Genomic DNA, 23,302 nt, shown 5'->3' on the forward strand with positions numbered 1-23,302 from the left:
AGGCTCTCTATGGCCTGAAATAAGCACCAAGGGAATAGTATTGCAAGCTAGGTTTGAGTGACATTGGCTTTAAATCTGTCAAGTTTGATGTGTTAGTATTCCAAAGTAAATTCAATAGAGTGAAAACCTTTGTGCTAATCTATGTAGATGACATAATAGCCATAGGTGAGTCTAAAGACACAATCAAACAGTTCATCAAGTAGCTGAATGTTAAGTTTGCTTTAAAGGACATGGGAAGCCTGCATTATTTCCTTGGAATTCAAGTGACAAATACAAGCAGTGGTGGCTTATGTCTCACTCAGCATAAGTATATAAAGGAACTAATGAAAAAGGCTAACATAGTGTGGTGCATCTTTTGTCACACTCCCTTACCATCTACAGCCAAATTGTCAGACTTTGGTGGTGCTAAGTTTCATGACCCTGCACTTTATAGATCCATAATTGGCAATCACCAATACCTAACTGTGACAAAGCTTGAGATATCTTATATTGTACTCAAGCTAGCACAATTCGTTTAATCTCCATTAGAATGTCAATAGAAAATTATAAAAAGGGTGCTCGGATACTTGAATGGAACTTCAAGTCATAATCTGCATATGAAGAAAGAAAGCTCTATGACAATCACTGTTTATTGTGACTCAGATTGGGCTGGCTCCTGATGATAAGAAGTCAACCAGTGGCTACTGTGTCTTTCTAGGGTCAAACCTAGTATCTTGTGCTTCAAGGAAGCAAACTACAGTTGCAAAGTCTAGCATTGAGACAAAATATAGAAGCATGGCAGATTTAGTTGCTGAGCTGATGATTTAGATGAAGAAATTGTTGTGGGAGCTTTAATTTCCACCAAAGGAGTTTTCCTTGCTAAATTGTGATAACCAAAGTGCAGTATTGTTGACTGCAAATCCTATTTTGCATTCCAAATCTAGGTACATTGAAATTGATCTCCATTTTATAAAAGATCATGTTAACAGCAAAAATATAAGAGTGAGTTACATTTCAAGATCAGTTCAAGTAGCTGACACCCTAACAAAGGCAATCCCTTCAAAGGCCTTTCTGCATTTTAGAGATTGATTGAATGTTGCAGAAGCTACAGTAGTGTTCCAAAAGCAAGATACATGTGCAGAAAATAAGAAAAAAGAAAACTAGAGATAATGATAGGTGTATTAGCATTGTGATTAGAATCAAAGTCTAGTTAGTTGTTGAACTTTCCAGAAGCATTAGTTAGTTAAGTTAGCTTAGACTCTTTGTTAGTTAGTCCTTTGCTATAAGTAGCTACATACTGTTTGTAATTACTTACTTTTTTATATCACTCACTTCTCTAATTTAATAACAGTATTCATTCTCTTTTTATTCTTTCTTCTTTCTTCTCTCTTTCTCTCTTCTCTTCATTCTCATATGCTTTCTTATTGAATTTCATATCAATCCTCTTCTTTTCTTCTTACCTAAATCATTAATACCTTCAAACATTATAGATCTATTGTTAGTGCATTACAATATTGCATTTTCATTAATCCTAAAATCTGTTTTACTATAAATAAATGTAGTCAATTTATGCATTTCAGTCAATTTATACATTTCTCTTTTTTTCTCTCTTTTAATTTTGTTTTGGAGGGATTGTGGTAGATTTTAGATTTCACATATTTTAAAAAAAAATGTTAAAAACAATATTTTTTATTAATATTAGTGAATATTTTAAACTAATATTTTATTTTTATATAATTAAAATTTAATATTAGCTAAACGTTGCAAAAATAATAAAAATTTTGTTATTCATATAACATTACTCTTAAATTTTGGCATAATATTTATTTAGTACCTTAATTAATTCTAAATAATATTATTTATAATATATGCAAATATGTTGATTAAAATTTTAAATCAACTTGCATGGACTAGAAGCTTCATGAAACATGATTAAAGAATTGAAGAAGCAAAGTTTGAATTGAAAACAATAATCATTAATTTACTAGAAGATGTTGGAAATTTGGAGAATAACCAAGAACATTCAAGAGAGTAGTATAACTACAACATTCTACAACATTGAAGAATTCAAAATCAAATTGAATTGAAATTAGAAGATTATAGAAGCTACAATACAAGTTGAAAGAAGATTCATGAAGCCAAGTCATAAAATGATAGTCATTACAAAATTGATTTGTGATTCATAAATTATTATTTTAGTAGGAAGCATTGCCTATATAAAGGCACATATGCCTTGTGTATTATATGTGTGTTCCATAATGAAATGTGTATATTTTGAAATGTGAAAATTCTCTCCCTTGTTTTATGAGTGTTAGTGAGTTTGAGAGATGAAAAATATGATAGTGTCATTTATATGAGTGAGTGATCCTAGGGCCAATTAGTTGTGGGTATTATACTTACATTTGGTATCAGAGCTGGTTAATCCAGCGCCTGGTGTTTGAGAGTTTGTGAGGTGTGTGAGAGTTCTCACATAGTTGTTTATTCATAGAGTCAGTATGGCAAACACTTTCAATATTGTGTGGTCCGGTCCTAAGTTAGATGGGAAACTTGATTATAGTTATTGGGAGACTTTGATGTCCACCCATTTGAAGGCCCAGAACCTGTGGAATTTCATTGAACCAGGTTTGCAAGAAGGAGCAGATGCTGCCCAACAAAGGAGAGATCAATTGGCGCTATCTCAAATTCATCAAGGAGTAGATTATACGGTGTTTGGCAAAATAGCAAATGCCAAAAGTGCAAAGGAAGCATGGAACACGTTGAAGCTGTCATACAAAGGCGTAGATAAAGCTCAGAAAGCAAAGCTACAGTCTTTAAGAAGAGAATATGAAAGGTACGAGATGTCTAGCTCAGAAACCGTTGAGCAATATTTTACTCGTGTTACAGATCTTGTCAATAAGATGAGAGTCTATGGAGAAGATATCCCCGATAGCAAAGTGGTGGAGAAAATTCTTCGCACCATGCCGATGAAGTATGACCATGTGGTGACTACGATACTAGAGTCCCACGATATGGATACTATGACGATTGCAGAGTTGCAAGGAACCATGGAAAGCCACATCAGTAGAATACTAGAGAAGTCAGAAAAATCAACCGAGGAAGCCCTGAAAAGTCGAGTAAATTTCAACAACGTTACAGAATCAAACCGTACACAAGAAGGACGAGGTCGTGGTTTTAATTTTCAAAGTAGAGGCAGAGGAAGTTTTAGAGGTAGAGGTCGTGGCAATTACAACCAAGGAAGTTACAATAACTTTACACCACCTAATCAAGGAAGAGGTGGAACAAATTTCAGGCCTGTCAACCGAAGAAGAGGTCGAGGAAATTTTCATCAAGAAAGAACCAATTTCAACTGTTTTCATTGTGGAAAGTATGGACACAAAGTAGCAGATTGCAGATTCAAAATGATGAATAATAATCAAGCACACGTTGCAGAAAATCAGCATCAAAACACTGATGATAATCCGGGTACTCAGACTTTATTTTTTACAAGTAATTCATGTGCTGAAGATGAAAATATATGGTACTTGGATAATGCTTGCAGTAATCATATGTCTGGTAGAAAGGAGTTATTTTCTTCAATAGATGATTCACTTAAACTATTATTGAAGTTTGGTAATAGTACAAAGATCCCTATTGAAGGAAAAGGGCACATACCAATTAGATTGAAAGATGGTTCTCTGAGTTATATTTCTGATGTTTTCTATGCTCCTGAACTTGATTACAATTTACTGAGTATGGGGCAATTATCTGAGAAGGGATATAAGATGATAACTTATCATGGATATTGTACTGTATTTGACAACAACGGAAGGTTCATAGATAAAGCAAAGATGACCTCAAACAGAATGTTTCCGTTAAAAATTCAACATGTTAATCCCTCTTGCATGAGTTCTGTGATACTTGATGATAACTGGTTGTGGCATATGCGGTTTGGGCACTTTCATTTTTCTGGCCTAAACTACCTGTCAAGAAAAAGACTTGTTTCTGGTCTACCACGGATTCATATTCCCAATTGTATTTGTGAGATTTGTCAACTGGGAAAGAAGCACAGAGATCCATTCCCTACAGGAAAGTCACGGAGAGCTAGAAGATTACTTGAAATTGTGCATTCAGATCTCTGTTCTGTAGAAGTTCCAAGTAATGGTGGTAGCAGGTACTTTATCACTTTTATTGATGATTTTAGTAGATATACATGGGTATACTTTCTGAAGCAGAAATCAAAAGCATGTGATGTCTTTAAGACATTCAAGGCGTTTGTCGAAAAACAAAGTGGCTGTAAAATCAAAATTCTCAGAACAGACAGAGGAACAGAATATCTTACATGTTCAGAATACTTTAAGAAACACGGAATTCAACACCAACTAACAACTAGATACACTCCTCAACAAAATGGAGTGGCTGAAAGAAAGAATAGAACCATCATGGATATGGTCAGATGCATGCTCAAGTCAAAACAAATGCCTAAAGAGTTTTGGGCAGAAGCAGTCGCAACAGCAGTTCATATTTTAAACAGCTGTCCAACAAAAAGTGTTCGTGATAAAACTCCAGAGGAAGCTTGGAGTGGAAAGCGGCCTTCCATTCATCATTTCAGAGTCTTTGGGTGTATTGCTTATGCCCACGTACCAGATCAATTAAGGAAGAAGTTAGATGACAAAGGCGAGAAGTGTATCTTTATTGGCTATAGCACAGACTCAAAAGCATACAAGTTGTACAATCCAGAAACAAAGAAAGTAATCATCAGCAGAGACGTGACGTTCGACGAGAAAGACATGTGGAACTGGGACACAAAGACAGAAAAACATCCGATTGTAATTTCAAATACATGTGATGATGAAGAAGAAAGACAACCAGATGCAACCGAACAACCTGAATCATCTAGAAGACCTCAAAGAGAGTGGAGACTACCTGCTAGATTAGCAGATTATGAAGTTGGCAATGACAACGATCCGTCTGATGAAGAAATCATAAATTTTGCTCTATTTTCAGATTGTGAGCCATTGAACTTTGAAGAAGCCTTTAAAGATAACAATCGGAAGAAAGCAATGGATGAGGAGATTCATGCCATTGAGAAGAATGACACATGGGAGCTGACAGATTTACCAACAGATAAGAAGCCGATTGGAGTAAAGTGGATTTACAAGACTAAGTACAAACCCAGTGGTGAAGTTGATTGTTTCAAAGCAATATTAGTTGCAAAAGGATACAAACAAAAATCAGTGATCGAGTATTGTCCAACTGAAGAACAAGTTGCTGATATATTTACAAAGCCATTAAAGATCGAGTTATTTTACAAATTGAAGAAGATGCTTAATTCTGCAAGTTTGATTTAAGGGAGGCAATGTTGATTAAAATTTTAAATCAAGTTGCATGGACTAGAAGCTTCATGAAACATGGTTAAAGAATTGAAGAAGCAAAGTTTGAATTGAAAACAATAATCATTAATTTACTAGAAGATGTTGGAAATTTGGAGAATAACCAAGAACATTCAAGAGAGTAGTATAACTACAACATTCTACAACATTGAAGAATTCAAAATCAAATTGAATTGAAATTAGAAGATTATAGAAGCTACAATACAAGTTGAAAGAAGATTCATGAAGCCAAGTCATAAAATGGTAGTCATTACAAAATTGATTTGTGATTCATAAATTATTATTTTAGTAGGAAGCATTGCCTATATAAAGGCACATATGCCTTGTGTATTATATGTGTGTTCCATAATGAAATGTGTATATTTTGAAATGTGAAAATTCTCTCCCTTGTTTTATGAGTGTTAGTGAGTTTGAGAGATGAAAAATATGATAGTGTCATTTATATGAGTGAGTGATCCTAGGACCAATTAGTTGTGGGTATTATACTTACAAAATATCATTATCTTTTTAAAAACACCACAAAATTCGATTCAGTTCTACATATAACATGTGGCACACAAGTCCAAAAAACAGAAAAAAAATTGTGGTGGTATGTACACTTGGCATCACCCTCACACATAGTAAATAGCTAAAAGCAGAAACTTTGATATAATCAGAAAAACCTTTTCTCCCTTGTGTCAGAAAAACCTTTTAAGGACTCAAAAATGTAATCACAAAAAACATGCACACAAAAAAAGTTAGCTTAAAAGGTATTTAATTTGAACATAAGACAATGGATGCCAACCTCTATAACATGTAGGCTAGAGTCATAGCTAGAATAATAACGAAATTAAAACAAACATTATCATATGATTCATGAAAAATTAAAAAATTGAAATTTCTCTTAGCAGGTATTAGGGCAAGGACATGCATAGTTTATAACCATCTTGTTGTTCAACTGTGAGGGCCATCATCAAAAGCAAAAGATGTGTAGAATAATTCAAAAAGTGACAAGACTTAAGGAATATTATTTTGCATTGTAGGAAGGAGTCATTGAAAAATCAAATCGATCTTAGATTATTGATTCTCAACTTTTCTATGGGCCAATCGACCAATGGCTGGGCATAGAAAAGTCTAGCTACTTTAGTTTTATCAAGAAAAATGGAAAAAAATCAATGTCCCCATTTATATTATTTACACTTCTTATAAAGTTTACAAACTCGTATATTTTTCTCTCATAAAAAATTAAAAAAGAAACTGATAACTTTACAACTAGTAGTAAGAAAAATTTAGTTGATAATTTGTATAAATAATTTATTTGATAAAAGCTATCTGAAAACGTTAATTAAATTATTTAAGTATAAAAAATTAATTTTCATATACTAATAATATATTTTATACAGACATTTAAATACATATTGATATATCAACAAAAATAATTAATTTTAAATATATACACTAGTTACAAAAGTTATTTAAATATATAAATCTAATAATTAAGTAATATCTTTATATATATATTTTCAATGTATTAAAATTAAATTCTAATTGTATTACTATTTTTTTTATAATATATATATATATATATATATATTATCACTTAGGGTATACAGAGTAAATTATTAGCTAGCTCTTCTTTTGAAAAATAAAATTAATAAACTTTTATATCCCATCTAGTATATTTATATAAAAATAAGAGAGAAAAAATTGTTTGTTCATATTATACTTATAATAATAAGTCCCAAGTGTATAATGTATGTATGTAAGTATTATTATTTAATAGATAGAAGGATCATGAAAAGAAAAATGGGCACGTGATGTATGATAGGATGTTTCACAAGAGCCAGCTGCTATATTTATTTGCCTAACACACACCAGCTCATTCATCACCACACTCCAAAACAGATAGAATCTCGTAATAATTCTCAAACGACGTGGACATGTCAACCATGTATACCTCAAAAAGAAAAATGTACAGTCTCATACTGCTCACGATTCCTCACCTTAACTTGATCCACTACTTAATTAATAGAAATATAGAAGGGTAATCGCTTATTTGAATATGGAATAAGACAAGGAATTAATAATTTTCAATCATCAATTAACCAGCAACTAGGAGAGAGGATTATTGAAGAGAAAACAATATTGTTTGTGGTGTTATTATAGGAGAGAATAAATAAAATTAAAAATTAAAAATATTGGTTAATTATTGTTGAAAAAGTTTGATTCTCTAACGGCGGTGAAAAGGCAATCGTCGGACTATATATAAACTTTTACATTTAATTCTTAAAAAATTTTATTTTTTTTAATTTATATTTATATTGTATAAGTCATCAAGATTATTTATCGGTTTAGACATTTGATAAGTGTTTATTAGTGAGAACTAAATAATTAAATATAAATAAGGTTTCAGAATTTTAATCTCTACATATATCAAAATCATCTTATAATCTTTTTCACAAGAGAATTTCTATTCGGTTCTAACAAGAACAAAGAGTCACACATTATATTAAGATCATGAATTAAGATATATAGTGGTCAAGAATTGTGTTGGAAATCAAAACTCAAGGGTTTTCGTTTATGTTCATAGATTCAAATATCTTTTTATTCTCAAATATCTTTCTTAATGATTTGACGTAGATGAATTGAAAGGAGAAATAAACCAACTTCTTAACATAGAAAAGCTAACATTGAGAAACGTTGGTAGGTCACTTTTTGATAGAGAAATGTTGAAATGCATGTATGATGTGTAGAATTTAGGTAGCTAAGCTTTTATTAATCTTAAAGCATGATACTCCTCTTAACATTATTATTGGTATCAAGCTATCTAATTCATTGGTTTTCTTTGTGTATAAGCCACAAGGCTGAATTTTCCATTCCTAACTTGGAAGCTATTTTGTTGCGAAAAGTGTTCCAAAGAAAGAAAAACACAAATAAGTTGGGTGTAAAGAGAGACCCACACGCATGTCATATACCATGTGGAACGAATTGTTGCACATGCATGGCCATGTGACACTCATGTCTAAATCAAAATGCATTCATATATCAATGAATAACAAACTTTCTTAGTTTTTTTGCTTTGCTTTAATTTGGTTTAGTTTCTATCGGCTCATTCACAATTAAGAGGCTCACTCGCTCTTAGTATTAATTAAGCCATCTTCCACAAACTTAAAGCCATGTCTTTTCTAGGACACTAATTCTGTTATTGATATCATCAAATTAAAATGCCGATTAAATTGATTTAATCTGCAGAGGTGATTTTTTTATTATTATTTTCTATATTCATACTATTTTGACCGATTTCATATTAATCTCTTTGAGTGTGGTGTTAATTCTATTAGAAGAATATGAAATTTTTTAAATGTATATAATTCTAAGGCTGGGTTTATTTTGAGAATAAAATAAGATAGGATATTGAAAATATAAAACAAAGAATAAAAGTACAAAAATTAATATTTTTATATTTTATTTTATAATAAATTAAATATAAGATAGAATAAATAATAAAAAGTTTAATTTAATTTTTTTTACATAAAATAAAAAAAAACAAAATGACAAAAATTTAATTATAAAAAGTTAATAGTAATAATAAAAAAATTATATTTTTGTCTAATATTTCTAATTTTTTATATTTTTTTAATAAAAAGACACAAAATATATTAATTTAGTATCTTAAGATATAATAATATATTTATTTATATTTTATTTATTAAATACAATTTTATATTTTTTATATTTATATTTTAATATTCTATATTTATAAACAAATACAGCCTAATTGACTAGCTAATTGTATATATATGAGGTTGTCTCCCATATGAATAAACCATGCATAAGTATCTAGTATTCTCTTGTTGGATACAATTTAATTAGTATGAATACTAGAGAATATTCTAGAAGAATGAATTATGAATGTTTTACCACTTCTAATTGCTTGATATGTACCCAAAGTTGAGATATGATGAGATAATAGGTCAGAGAAAAACAAACCTATTTCAACAAACTATGAGTTAGTATTTGAAGAATTGTTAATTTGGCTTGTCATCCTATATATGAACATGAGGTTGCTTTTCTACGTGTTACCACTTACCACAAATTAAATCAACTAAGAAACTACATGTGTTGTCTCATCACTTATCATCACTATTCTATCCTTTTTCTTTTTTCAAAAAACTTTTCTACTTCAGCCAATAAGAATTTCCCAGTTTGACCACTCATTTTTCAGTAACATTTTATCAACTATGTCATAATTAAGAGTTAACAATAGTGAGTTAGTTCATGTTGTTGTGACAAAGCCATAATGAAACCCTACCCAAAGAAAAGATAGAAAATGGTAACAATTGGATTCCATGTGGCATTGTTGGTAGCTGCCATGTGGGGTAGATTTTTTCTTAGCTTTTTACTTAATTTTTTCCCTGAATGGGATTTTGCTTTTTGTTTGTGTTAGTTGTTTTAATTAATATTCATTCCCATATGCTAATCAAGTGGCTAAAGAAAGTTCAAGATTAAAAAGATTTGAATTAATAAATTAAGCAAAAAAAAAAAGAGTTTACAATGAATCATTATATAATTAAATCTTAATTTAAAAGCTTATGGAAAGAAAAGTTTGAGTCTTCCCAAATACAATTTATAATTAAAATTCAACACTATATCCTGCTTCACTAGAAGAGGTAAACACAGGGCTTTGATTCCTTAAACTTAGTAGAGAATTTATTCTAACTAAAAATTTCGTCCTTGTTCCTACCCCACACATATAATAATAATAATTAGTGGTCCTGAAAACTGCAAAAAAAAAGTGTTTTTTTTTTTAAGATAAAGTATATGTATATAGTCCATGAATAAAAAGCATGGAATATATTATTAATAACCTTAATTTTAGAGCTCACAAGATCCCTCTTTTCTTGATTAAATTTCTTGAGGCCTTTAGTTCTTTTAAATTGGTCAATAACTACTAAAAAGAATTAATAATAATCAAGCTAATTAAGTCACCACCTTCCATTGCAACAATGGAGCATTACAAGCTACAACAAAAGATTACATAATATATGTTAACTAATTAGCATAGTGATGAAGGAATAATCAGGGAATTTATTTAATTAAACATGGGGGACAGAAATTCAATTTATAATAAAATGTGGGAAATGATTGTGGTTAGATACGGTTGGATTTTGGGTGGTCATTTTTTTTTTCTTTTCCTATGTTCTAGACACATTATAACTGGCCCTTTAATTTGGGAATTAGGGTTTATAATTAGCTCATACGGCGGAAAGAGTCATTATAAAAGTAAATTAGTTACATATAATAAGTCAACAACCATAACTTTTATTTTCTTTAAAAAAAAAAAAGAGAAATTCATCATTCCAGTTTGTTTGTCTGTGATTTTACTTATTATTTGTAATTTGAAACAATCTCTTGTATATCTTGTTGAACAACCACTTCCTTTGATGCTGGAACTGAACATCAAGTCAATCACTACCAAAAAAAAAAAAAAGTTAATTTGTGGGTTTTTTCTCACTTGCGGCGATTTTTAACTCAAAAAATATATTATGACGGTTTAATTAAGTGACACGGTAAAGTATTCTATAATTTAATTATAGATATTTTTGTTAAACTGACGCTATTTAAAAAAATATTGTGGCAATTTTTTGCTCTCTGTTATTTACAGCGATTGTTTCAAATATTACTTCAATTTTTTACTGCACTGATTTACAGCGATTTATATTGAATTGTAGGAGTTTTAAACCCTTGCGAATTACATATTCTAAAATCAAACCTTAGAATGTTAATAAAATATAATGGGTAAGTCACAAACCTTCCTTGAAGTTATTATATCTAATACAAAATCATTGAGTGTAACTCATTTAAATCTTAGTGGATTATTTAAAGTAAACACCCAATTTGATTTTTGTCTTGAAAAGATAAGGCAATTTTTATCCCAAAAAAAACACCGCCAATCCTAATAAAATTATTTTAGGATAATATAATTTTTCTGTTAAAAAATTCGTTAAATAATAAATAAGACCGTTTTGTAGTAGTTTATTTATAATTTGTAAGATTTTAAATTCCATAAACTATTAATAAGATTATTTTTAAAAAAAAATTTTCATAAATGATGGTTAATTAAGTGGAGAAGGATCATTATTAAAAGTGATGTTACAAGAAAAAAAAAAAGTAATTATAATATAAAAATTTTTTAAAAAAAAAATCGTGTCGCACAAAAAATGAGAATAGAGAATAATATTGTTAATAGTGCTATTGTCAATGTAACGCAGTAGAAGAAATAACCACAATGATAAGATATAATTGCATAATTAAAATAGTAGGGGTAGAAATTATAGTGATAATAATGAAAAAGATGATGATAGTGATAGTGATAATGATAATTAATTTTAGGTAAATTTTAGCCTACTCTTTCTATAATAACATGTAATTTACCTTCTGTGACATGTCATCTTTTAATTGGTTGCTATGTTAACTATGGTTAAATTATTAGTAATTAAATTATAGTCCAAAGTGGGTGATTATGTAATTAAATACCTTCAAATTTAATTTCAATGCCATCCAGAAATCCCATATCATCATCACCATCACTATCATTATCATCATCATCATCATTATTTTCATATTCTTTTTCGTCTTCCCCTTCTACACTATCATCATAAAAAGCCATCATAATCGATTTCACGTTCTTAAATTTTAAGATTTTCTGAATTTCGCAAACGTAGACTTAGTCTCACCTGAGCTAGGTTCACAAAACAAAAGCAGTTTTTATAACTAAACACAAAGAACACAAAACACAGAACACGACCTTACTTGAACAGGATTTGTTCTATAGGCTCGTACATCTGTATCCTTGAGTTTTAAGAAGACAGGAACCAAAGTCTGGCAGATGAACTATGACCGTGAGGTCAGAGTGTGATTAATTGTTCCAAAGCGCATGCCATCTGAACGGTGGAGAATCATTCGCGCTACAACCTTGTGGTCGAGATGGTCTCACGGTGTTCTGACAGACTCAAATATTTTTTCCCTACCCATTTAATTAGTTATTTTCTCTAAATACTTATTTCCTGGTTCATCAAAATATGGAACACCCAATGAGTTGATTTTTTCTTTCAATTTCAGAGAGAAATGAGACTGGGGTAAATTGAATTTCTACACAATAATAAAAATATAACTTTATTTTTTAATGTTTATAAAAATTATATATTTATCCCTCTTATAAAAATATTTAATTACAAAATTACCCTACTTTAGTTAATATATTAACTCTTATTGAGTTAAATTAACTCAAACTAAAACTAAGCATCCAATTAAAGCATGTCACGTTACGAAGGGTAATTTACATGTTGAAATAGAGGGGTTGGGTAGAACTTACCTTAATTTTATCGTAAAAAAAAACTTTGTAGAAATTTAAAATTCTCCACAAATTATAAATAAAACCCCCATAATTCTAATTTCAGTTATTATTTAAGATTATTTTGATAAAGAAATCATATTATTCTAAAATAATTTTGTTAGAGTCAAAATGTCTTTTTTAAAACAGAAATTATCTTATTCTTAAAAAAAAAAGATAAAGAGCAAATTTAATGTTTACTCAATTATAAGAAACATTTTTTTAATACTATATAGAAGTTATTGTTAACTTTTTTTTTCCCGATGCTATTACCATCGGATTTTTTATAAGATAATTTTACAGCAAAAGAAAAACAAGAGTTTTGTTGTTTCGACTGTTGAATCACATAATCAAATGATAAATCTGAAATCAAAATTAAATCAAATTATTTCACTTGAAAATTGCCAAAATATTAGTATATTTTGATTGCTTCATACAATCCAATTGCATGAAAACTACTTGGATATCTTCATATTAATAACTAGGGTTGAAACTATAGATTGAAAAAGAAGTGTCAAATTGCACAGTAGTCATGAGTTGAGGCATTAATTGGACACCTTTGGTCCTGCAACAAGCAACAGCTGCTTAGTGGCTAAACCTGTTCCTCTCACTCAATTCTTTAATTTCTACTATCAACATTTCCCCAACTAACTAATATTCTATAGCAACCAATTTGGGTTGGTGGAGTAGTCAACTCATTTATCCGCTCAAATAAATGTTGGAGTTTTGAATTCCTTATATGCAGTAATTTATTGACCAACAGCAAATTTTTAAATGAAACTTTGAATCTCAACGAATTAATCTTTAGCCCGTCGAGTTGAAAAATACTATGAACAATCCAAAAAAATTAATATTCTATCCCTCATTTATGAGTATGATTAGGGAGTCGATATTTTTTCAACTAATACTAATTTTTTTTTAAATTATCAATGTTATCTTAAATTTAAATGCTAGCTTTTAACCACCATCAACTATAAGATCTAAATTTTTTAAATAAAAGACAGAAAATTTTTATAATTAAAAATAAAAAATAAACTAATATTAATTAAGTAATTAAAAATTAATTCTTTATACTTATTCTTAAGTTGTTAATTAATAGGTTAAAGTGTGGCACACACCCTCTTGGCCTTGGAACCAATATATAAGCAAATGTTTATGGTTTATCCATTTTACTCAATGATTATTTGGTTTCTGTCTAATCAGTTTCAATATAGGGAAGACATTCAAAGATGATATCAATGGTGGGGTGAGGGAGAATGATTGCCAAATCCCTAAAAGCTATAACACTAATTAAATAAAATATCTTCAACATCGTGTGGTTCAACAGTATATATAGTTTCTTTTTTCTTTCCTCCTTATTCTTCTTCTTAGATAGCAGCCAGCTGCCAAAAATTTTATATGAAGACTTTATAAACATATCAGAAATTTAAATCTTTTTTTAGTTTCCCCTTAAAATCATGCATATATATATATATATATATATATATATATATATATATATATATATATATATATATAGCAACTTTTTTAGTTAATATTCATTTTTTTAATTATAGATTAAATTTTAAATTCTGATACTAAATCCTAAACTTTCAAAACAATGAAGGTTGAAAAATAATTTTTTATAAAAAAAAATTAACTAACATTAACTAATTAAAAATTAGTTTTTTATACTTATTCATAATGATAATAAAACTGTCTCTATTCTAAAATACATATCATATAACTTCTTTTTTTTTGGTGACTATAGAACTTCTTTAATAATGAAAAGTTAACGTATTTAAAGTTTTAAACGCAAATTGTGTCAAATATAAAAATTAAAAAGACATTGATTTAGAAACACATGAAATAATAATGTCATGTGTATGAATACTACATAGGTTGCATGGCATATTTTCTTGTCTTTGAAATTTTTATTTTATTCGACTCTTATATATGAAGAGAAAAACATATGCTTGCAACAAATGCATGAATGTATCAGAAAAAATTACATAAAATAAATAAAAATTATAAAAGGAAAACCTCTCAAATTTTCATTCGACAATATAATCAAAATCTTGCATTCGGAGGAATCGCGGTTAAACTTCACCAATTATTAAACTCTTGAAACTCCCAATAAAACTTATTGCCTATGTATCACAGTCATCATAAAAGAATAGATGGAGGTTAAGGTATTAATTAATAGAGTTCAACTAAAAAATCAATTATTTTTTGGATAATGTTAATAATTTTTTAAAATTATTTTTTATTTTAAAATCTAAATTTTATATTTTAAATTCTAAATTCTAAATTCTAACTTATAAATTTTATATCTAAATTCTAATTCTAAACCTTAAATTTCTAAAAAAAAAAGTTAAAAAGATAATTTTACAATAAAAATTAATAAATAATATCAACTAATTAAAAGTTAATTTTCTATATTTATTCTAATTAATAGCATATTAAATATACAGAATTATGATATATATATATATCTTTTTTCTTCTTTCTTTCTATAGAGACATAGTATATAGTGGATAATAATAATCTAACCCTTATTGTTTTTTCACTTTTTGAGATGCAATCAACCATGAGATGGGCCATAGAAAATTCAATTGAATTTTTTCTCTTTTTCCGTCATAAAATATATTGATTGATAATTGAAGGTAATAACATGCTTATAGTTATAATATATAATAATACGTATTTCAAATGTTCGTGATATAAAAAAATCAAATATTATTTGAAGTACCTATAATACAACTTTTTAGTTTGTACTAAATAACTTTCGTAAGTAAAAATACGGTGAAAGCTCATGTAGTTATATTTATGTATAATTGATAATTATATTTATGTAAAATTGATAATTAAAATTTATTAAATTATAATTTAACTATCAACTTCACATAAAACGTGAGTATTTACCAAAAACTATACAACTTTATTTCACAAAATAGAATAGATATTCAAGCTTCATTTTTTTTGTATTGGAACAGGACTAAAAAATACTAAAAAACAAACACAAACTAAATACAAATAATATGAAATAAAAAAATTTCTCTATGATTTTCATTGAGGATGGTTACTAAATTTAGGAGAGATAAGTCCTAAAGTAAAAAATCTTTTAATTTTAAGCTTCTTTTAACTAAAAAAATTTGTACATCTATTAGCTTCTCTGTTCAAGCTTCACTTAACCAACCTTTTTTATCACAATTATAGCTATTTAATTTTTTTTCTGGCATTTTTTTTGGCAAGAATTTTGTTTTCCTCGTCATAGAAACTAGCGCTATTTGGGATACTGCTGATATTTTTTCATTCTGTGGGCTGAATCCCAATACTATCTGTATAAGAATTATGAGACCATATGAGCTTGTGGGCTTTGCAATTAACCCTTTTTGGGTATACAACATATAGCTTACGTTATTCTTCTTAAATATGGGCTTCAAGCTTTCTAATTTTGTCAAAACAAAAGCAAACCTGAAAAACAAGAGCCTTCATATTTTGAAGAACATTCATATTTTCTCTCCGATTCATATTTCACTACAACTCAGATGAGGCGTGGTACAAAAGATTTGTTGGCCTCTTTCAAACTGCACTGGGGTTCTAAATATGAGTTTGATCCATTTAATAGAATATAAAGATCCATATAATTGTATTGTGGGAATGGTGTGTGAAATTGTGATGTAATACTTAAGATTAAAAATGGTTCAATTCATCTGTATAAAAAAAAGTCCACTATAATAAAAACATTTTTGTGACGATTTTATATTACTTAGCAATAATTTTAGACAAATTCTAGTAAAACCATCTCTATTTTTTAGTGATAATTTGAATCTGTCACTAAATTATTGATTTCTGTTGTAGTTATTTTTTGTTATTGTTGAGTCTGCAGCAAAATTTTGACTTTTAATAGATAGAATATGAAATTGAACATTACTCACAATAATACACTTGCTATATAATTATTAAACAGAAAAAAAAGAAAATGAATAATTTCTATGGATGTGAATTCCTTTAATTTTAATTGAATTGAATACATTTTGATTTCACTCATTTATATAGTCTTCTAACTTCCATAAATAACAACAGAGCATACTATAAAATAGTTTCCTATAAAAACTCCTTAACTATCCACCATTTTATCTCTTCCATCCTTTGTCTGCCTCCTTTTGTTTTCTCTCTGCCTTTCTTTTATTCTCACAATTCTCCACCTCGTTCACAATTTGAAATCTACTCAAATTTTGGACGATTAAAGTGTGGTATTCATATCCGTTTGCACCATTTTTACAATGACTGCCTACGCAACCTTGTTTAGAATCAAATCAATCGTAGTTCCTCTATTTCTCCATGTAATGCCTAACATGAAGCAATATTGAGCAATTCCAAATAGCGTTGGAACTTGTTTTCTGACACTACTTTAGTCAACATATCAGCAGGGTTTTCATCTGTGTGTACTTTTATAAGAGAAATGTTACCTTTCTCTATAACATCGTGTACGAAGTGATATCTTACATCAATATGCTAGGTACGAGCATGATGAACCTGATTTTTAGCCAAATGAATTGCACTTTGACTATCACAACTCAAAATTCACGCAATCTTGCTTCAATCCCAAATCATCTAGAAGATTCCTTAGCCACAATGCTTCTTTCACCCCTTCTGCTACTGCCATATACTCAGCATCTGTAGTAGATAGTGCCACTGTAGCTTGTAACATCGATCGCCAACTAATTAGAGCACCTTGTATTTTATATACATAATCAGTCGTAGAACGTCTTCTATCTAGATCACCAGCATAATCAGAATCAACAAAGCCGCTGATTTGACATGATTTTCCACTAAAGCATAAACCTGTGTCAATGGTACCCTTCAAGTATCTTAATATCCACTTGACTGCTTCCCAGTGTGTCTTACCCGGGTTTGCCATGAACCTGCTAACAACACTGACTGCCTGTGAAATATCTGGGCGTGTACACACCATAGCATACATTAGGCTACTGACTGCACTAGCATAAGGTACATTTTCCATGTAAGCTTTATCCTCTGCTCTTATGGGAGATTGTTTACTAGAGAGCCTAAAATGTGGAGCCAGCGGCGTTACCACCGATTTAGCATTTTTCATTTCAAACATTTCAATGACGCACTCAATGTATCCTCTTTGGCTCAAGAACAATTTTTGGCTTGATCTCTCTCTTTTAATTTTCATGCCTAATATTTTTCGTGCAGCACCCAAGTCTTCTGTTTCAAATTATTTACCAAGTTGAACTTTTAACATATCTATCTCTACCTTGCTCTTAGAGACAATAAGCATGTCATTCACATATAATAGAAGATGGATATAATCACCTCGAGGAAGCTTACGAATGTATACACAACAATCATAATTACTTCTGAAAAAAATCTTGTTTTAACATAAAGGAGTCAAATCGCTTATACCATGGCCGAGGAGATTGTTTCAATCCATATAGCGATTTCCTCAAGCGACATACCTGACTTTCTTTACCCTCAACCTTGAAACCCTCAGGTTGATACATGTAGATTTCTTCCTCTAAGTCACCGTGCAAGAATGCAGTCTTCACGTCAAGTTGTTCCAACTCAAGATCACCATGAGTGACAAGACTTAAAAGCACCCGTATGGAAGTGTATTTCACCACAGGAGAAAATATCTCATTGTAATCAATACCTTCTTTCTGTGCGAATCCCTTTGCTACTAACCTAGCTTTGAATCTTGTACCATCTGACTTAGTAGGATCTTCTTTTCTTTTATACACCCACTTACAACCAATTGCAGTCTTTCCCACGGGCAATGGGACCACATCCCATGTCTTGTTCTTATAAAGAGATTGCATCTCTTCCTCCATAGCAACCAACCAACTCTCTCTATCTTTGTCTTTGATAGCATGTTTGAAGGTGATCGGCTCATCATCCTCCACTGAGAGTGCATAATCTACCAAGTTTACCTTCCCATAATGTCTCAAAGGCTTGTCTGACCCGAACTTCTGAACAAATTTATAATTCTTTTTTGGCCTAGTAGATGCCAAATAATCCTGCTACTGCTGTTGTAATGCATGGGCATTTTCTCACTGAATTTCCTTATGATCAAGTTCATCCTCTGCGTCATCTCGAGTAGCATTAGGATGCTCCACCTGAACATTACTAGAGTCTATTTGTTGGTATTTAGACTCTATCTCCACCACTTGAGTATTTGAAGTTTTTCCAACATCACCATCATCTGGCACCATATCTTTAAACAAAGCTACCATAGATCGTTCATCAAAGGTAACATCCCTGCTAATTACAAACTTAGAATTATTTACACTCCAAAGGAGATAGAATTGAACCCCTCTTGGATACCTCAAAAAGATTGCCTTCTTAGCTCTATCATTAAGCTTATTATCTTTGACATGATAATAAGCTGTGCATCTAAAGACTTTGAGTTTCTCGTAATCTGCATGTTTTCCTGACCACACCTTATAAGGTGTGTCTCCATCTAAAGAAGAATGTGGGGATCGATTCACTATGTAGCAAGTTGTAGCAACTGATTCTGCCCACCATTCTCTGCCTAACCCGGAATTAGAGCGCATACACCTTGCCATCTCAAGTAGCATACGATTCAGTCGTTCGGCGACTCCATTCTGTTGTGGTGTTTCTCTAACTGTCCAGTGTCTTGCAATGCCTTCTCAGTCACAGAACTCCTTGAAAGCTCCATCCGTGTACTCTGTGTCATTATCAGATCGTAGAGTTTTCAGCTTCCTACCTGTTCGATTTTCAACCATTGCTTTCCACCGCTTAAAAGTATCGAATACCTCATTCTTATGTTTGAGGAAATAAATCCAAACATACCTGGAATAATCATCAACAAAAGTAACAAAATACCTAGAACCACCCTTGGAAGTAACTTTAGTCGGGCCCCAAACATCAGTATGCACATAGTCTAACAACCCTCTGCTTTTATGCTTGCTTGTAGAAAACTTCACCCTATGTGCCTTTCCATACACACAATGCTCACAAAATTTCATTTGTGGTTTCTTCATATTCTTCAGCAAACCTTGTCCACAAAGCAATGATAGACCTTTCTCTGACATATGTCCAAGCCGCATGTGCCATATTCTTGTGCAATTTGTTTGATCTCTACTTCCACCGATTCCAACTGCTAACTCACCTGTGACTGTTGTCCCCAAAAGAGAATAAAGATTACTGTGACGAACTCCCTTCATCACTACCAAAGAACCACGAACAACTCTTAGTACCCCATTTTTCGCAACTATTTTGCAGCCATTTTTCTCCAACAAACCTATGGAGATAAGATTTTTCCGCAAGTCTGGAATATGCCTCACATTCTTTAAGGTTCTTACTCCTCCATCATGCATCTTGATTCTTATAGTACCCAACCCCATAACAAGCATGATCATTGCCCATTAAAACTGTGCCACCATTTATGCTTTTATAGGTAGTAAACTACTTCCTATTTGGACACATATGGTGAGAGGCTCCTAAATCAAGAATTCACTTACCGGAGATTTCATAAGATTGTTTTGTTACAGAGTAACAATCCTCCTCATCATTTGAGACGTAGCTTGCTTCTTGCTTTTCTTTTGGGTTGTCGTTGTTCTGTTTCTTGAAAGTTATCTTTTTATTTGGACAATTTGCTTTGAAATGTCCAGCCTCACCACATTTTAAGCATGTTCTCTTCGCGTGAGATATAGATTTTGGCCTAGACTTTCCATGCTTATTACCTTTTTCTCTTTCATTAGTCCTTCCTCTAGCCGCGAACAATCCTTGTGCTTGATCATTATACTCTCTTCCATTTGAAGATGACATTACACTTGTAGCAACCTTACGTAGATCATCCGCTAAAAGTGATGCCCTCGTCTCATCCATGGTCAGAGTGTCACCCACCAGCATCAATGTCTGCACCAGATTTTCATAAGACTTCGGTAATGAAAGTAACAATATGAGTGTCTGGTCTTCATCATCAACCTTCACATCTATATTCTTTAAGTTTGATATGATCCTATCAAACTTATTGATATATTCTCGAATTGAGGTGCCTTCCTCCATCTTGCATATATACAATTTGGATTTTAAGTAGATCTTGTTAGTTAGAGTCTTCATCATGAAATTACTCTCTAACTTTGTCCAGACGCCTGCTGCAGTTGTTTCTTCATTCACCAAGAAAGCAACATCATTCTCAAGGCATAAGATTATTGCAGCTCGTGCCTCGAGATCTAATTCTTCCCAATCTTCATCTTTCATTCCTTCCGGCTTTTTCTCTTTTTCCCGCTAGTGCCTTGTGTAACTTTTGTAATATAAGTAGATTTTTCATCTGCATCCTCCAATAGAAAAAATTATTTTTTTCCATTGAACTTATCGATTTCATATTTGCCTACTTTGACATTACTACTAGTAGAAGCTATTATATTCAAAATTGAATTTTACCACTCAAATAATGAATAATATAACGTTGGCTCTGATACCAATTGTTGAGTCTGCAGTGAAATTTTGACTTCTAATATATAGAAAGTAATATGAAATTGAACATTACTCACAATAATACACTCGCTATATAATTATTAAAGAGGAAAAAAAAAGAAAATGAATAATTGCTATGGATATGGATGTGAATTCCTTTAATTTTAATTGAATTGAATACATTTTGATTTCACTCATTTATATAGTTTCCTATAAAAACTCTTTAACTATCCATCATTTTCTCTCTTCCAGCCTTTGTCTACTTCCTTTTGTTTTCTCTTTGTCTTTCTTTTATTCTCACAATTATATTTAGTGACAATTTTAAATTGTCACAATTTTTTTAAGTGCAATTTTAAATATTTCAAACCATTGTTAATATTATTATTTTTTTAATTTCGACCTAAATATACTCATTTCTCAATAAATTTTGTACATTAAAATATTTATATGATCAAATATCTAATTCAGTGTTCATCAAATTCATAATAAATATATCTATAAAAAGTAAATACTATCATACGCGGCATAAATCTTGCATCTAACTAACTACTGCAAATATAACACAAATCTTTATCAGAGTCAATAGTTGAATTAGAATTAGATACATCATATTAGATATTAGACACATCATATTTTGCAAGATTAGAATGAAGGGTGCATGGAAATCAGGAAGGAGACCACTTTCCAACTTTCTCAATCTCACAGCAAGCAAGTGAATGTATGTTTGATTTACTTCATGTGGTTCAAGCCAACGAAAGCCCAAGAAATCCAACACCTCCATTCATAGCCTATAAAAAGATTATTGTTTGCACACAACCTTTTTCATCTCTGTACTATAGCTGATTTTATATTTTTATATTATTAGAGATATAAATATTTGTATTATCTCTTTTTATTAATTTAAATTTTTTGGAGAATTGATATCATTTAATTTTTTTATACTTGAAAAGTCTAAAATTTAATATTTAATGAACCTCAAAAATAAAAAAATAATATAAAATAAATAAAAGAAAAAAGTATTTAAGATACAATCATCCATATTATCTCTTATTAGTTTAAATTTTTTAGAAGATTGATATCATACATGACGTATATTATATAAATTATATATAGCTATATCTAAAAATATGATCCATGGCACTAGTACAAAGAATAACTCTTAATCATTGATATTGGTCAAATAAGGGACTACAATTGCAAATAAAATAACGAGAAAGTTCAGGTCATTAGTTAATTAAAAATAAAGAATTTAGCGAATGGATAACAAAGATTAACATGTTTATACACATTTAAACCAAATTAGAATTGAGTGTGAAAGCTTACCAAACCTATAGTTTCTGGTGCCTGCATTATATTTTCAAATAATCCACCACTATGGACTATTTTTCTGATATCATCATATTGTATATATATATATATATACAATATATAATATACCTGTGTCGTTTTTATGGAGTTATATTATAAGTTCTTTTTTTCAGGAATCTTTTGTATTATGTTATACTTATATATTTGAAATTAGAAGCAGCAATAATTCAATTAGAAAACTATCAGGAATAAAATATTTTTTTATTAATATTATCTAATACTTTAAATTAATGTTTTATTTTTATATTATTAAAATTTATGATTATGATTTAGGATTTAAAATTTAATATAAAAATAATTTTATTAACCAAATATTAACCAAAATGTAAAAACTAATAAATTGTCGGTTTTATATTTATAGCATTGCTCTTTTCTTTCATGTATTATTAATATGAATGAAATCAATTAGTTGGTTGGAAAAAAATAGCCAAAATTAAATATGGAGTAAAGTATTGTTTTTGTCTTTAACATTTGGGATAAATCTTATTTGTGTCTCTAACGTTTAAATCGGTCTATTTGTATTTTTAACGTTTGTAAAAGTAATTCAATGTTATCCTGTCGTCAATTACACATCATGAATGCTTTAGTATGAGTTTTAAAAATCTCTTCTTGAAGTTAGAATATTTTTCTGAGATAGAATCAATGATCCACTCCGAAAAATAACTCATCAAAAGTTGAAACTAATTTCTACAACATTTATATAATTCACTTTTCTAGGGACAAAATTGAATCTAAACACAAATAGTGTGTATAACATTAAAAT

At 30.0% G+C, this 23,302-nt stretch overlaps 2 protein-coding genes and 1 pseudogene across 2 annotated transcripts; 2 read left to right on the plus strand and 1 right to left on the minus strand.

Annotated features, from left to right (window-relative positions):
- Positions 1 to 230: 230 nt before the first annotated feature.
- LOC112803795 (uncharacterized mitochondrial protein AtMg00810-like) lies at positions 231 to 807 on the plus strand. The gene is made up of 2 exons (XM_025847256.1): positions 231 to 491; positions 643 to 807. Exons 1-2 carry the CDS (start codon positions 231 to 233, stop codon positions 805 to 807), a joined length of 426 nt encoding a protein of 141 aa, XP_025703041.1.
- An 11,323-nt stretch (positions 808 to 12,130) lies between these two features.
- On the plus strand, positions 12,131 to 12,340 carry LOC112804658 (small nucleolar RNA U3; annotated as a pseudogene).
- Positions 12,341 to 17,275: 4,935 nt separating this feature from the next.
- On the minus strand, positions 17,276 to 17,830 carry LOC140173247 (secreted RxLR effector protein 161-like). Its single transcript, XM_072196042.1, has one exon. It carries the CDS (start codon positions 17,828 to 17,830, stop codon positions 17,276 to 17,278), a length of 555 nt encoding a protein of 184 aa, XP_072052143.1.
- Positions 17,831 to 23,302: the final 5,472 nt, after the last annotated feature.

This window comes from Arachis hypogaea, chromosome 5, assembly GCF_003086295.3.
Source record: "Arachis hypogaea cultivar Tifrunner chromosome 5, arahy.Tifrunner.gnm2.J5K5, whole genome shotgun sequence".
Lineage (NCBI taxonomy): Eukaryota > Viridiplantae > Streptophyta > Magnoliopsida > Fabales > Fabaceae > Arachis > Arachis hypogaea.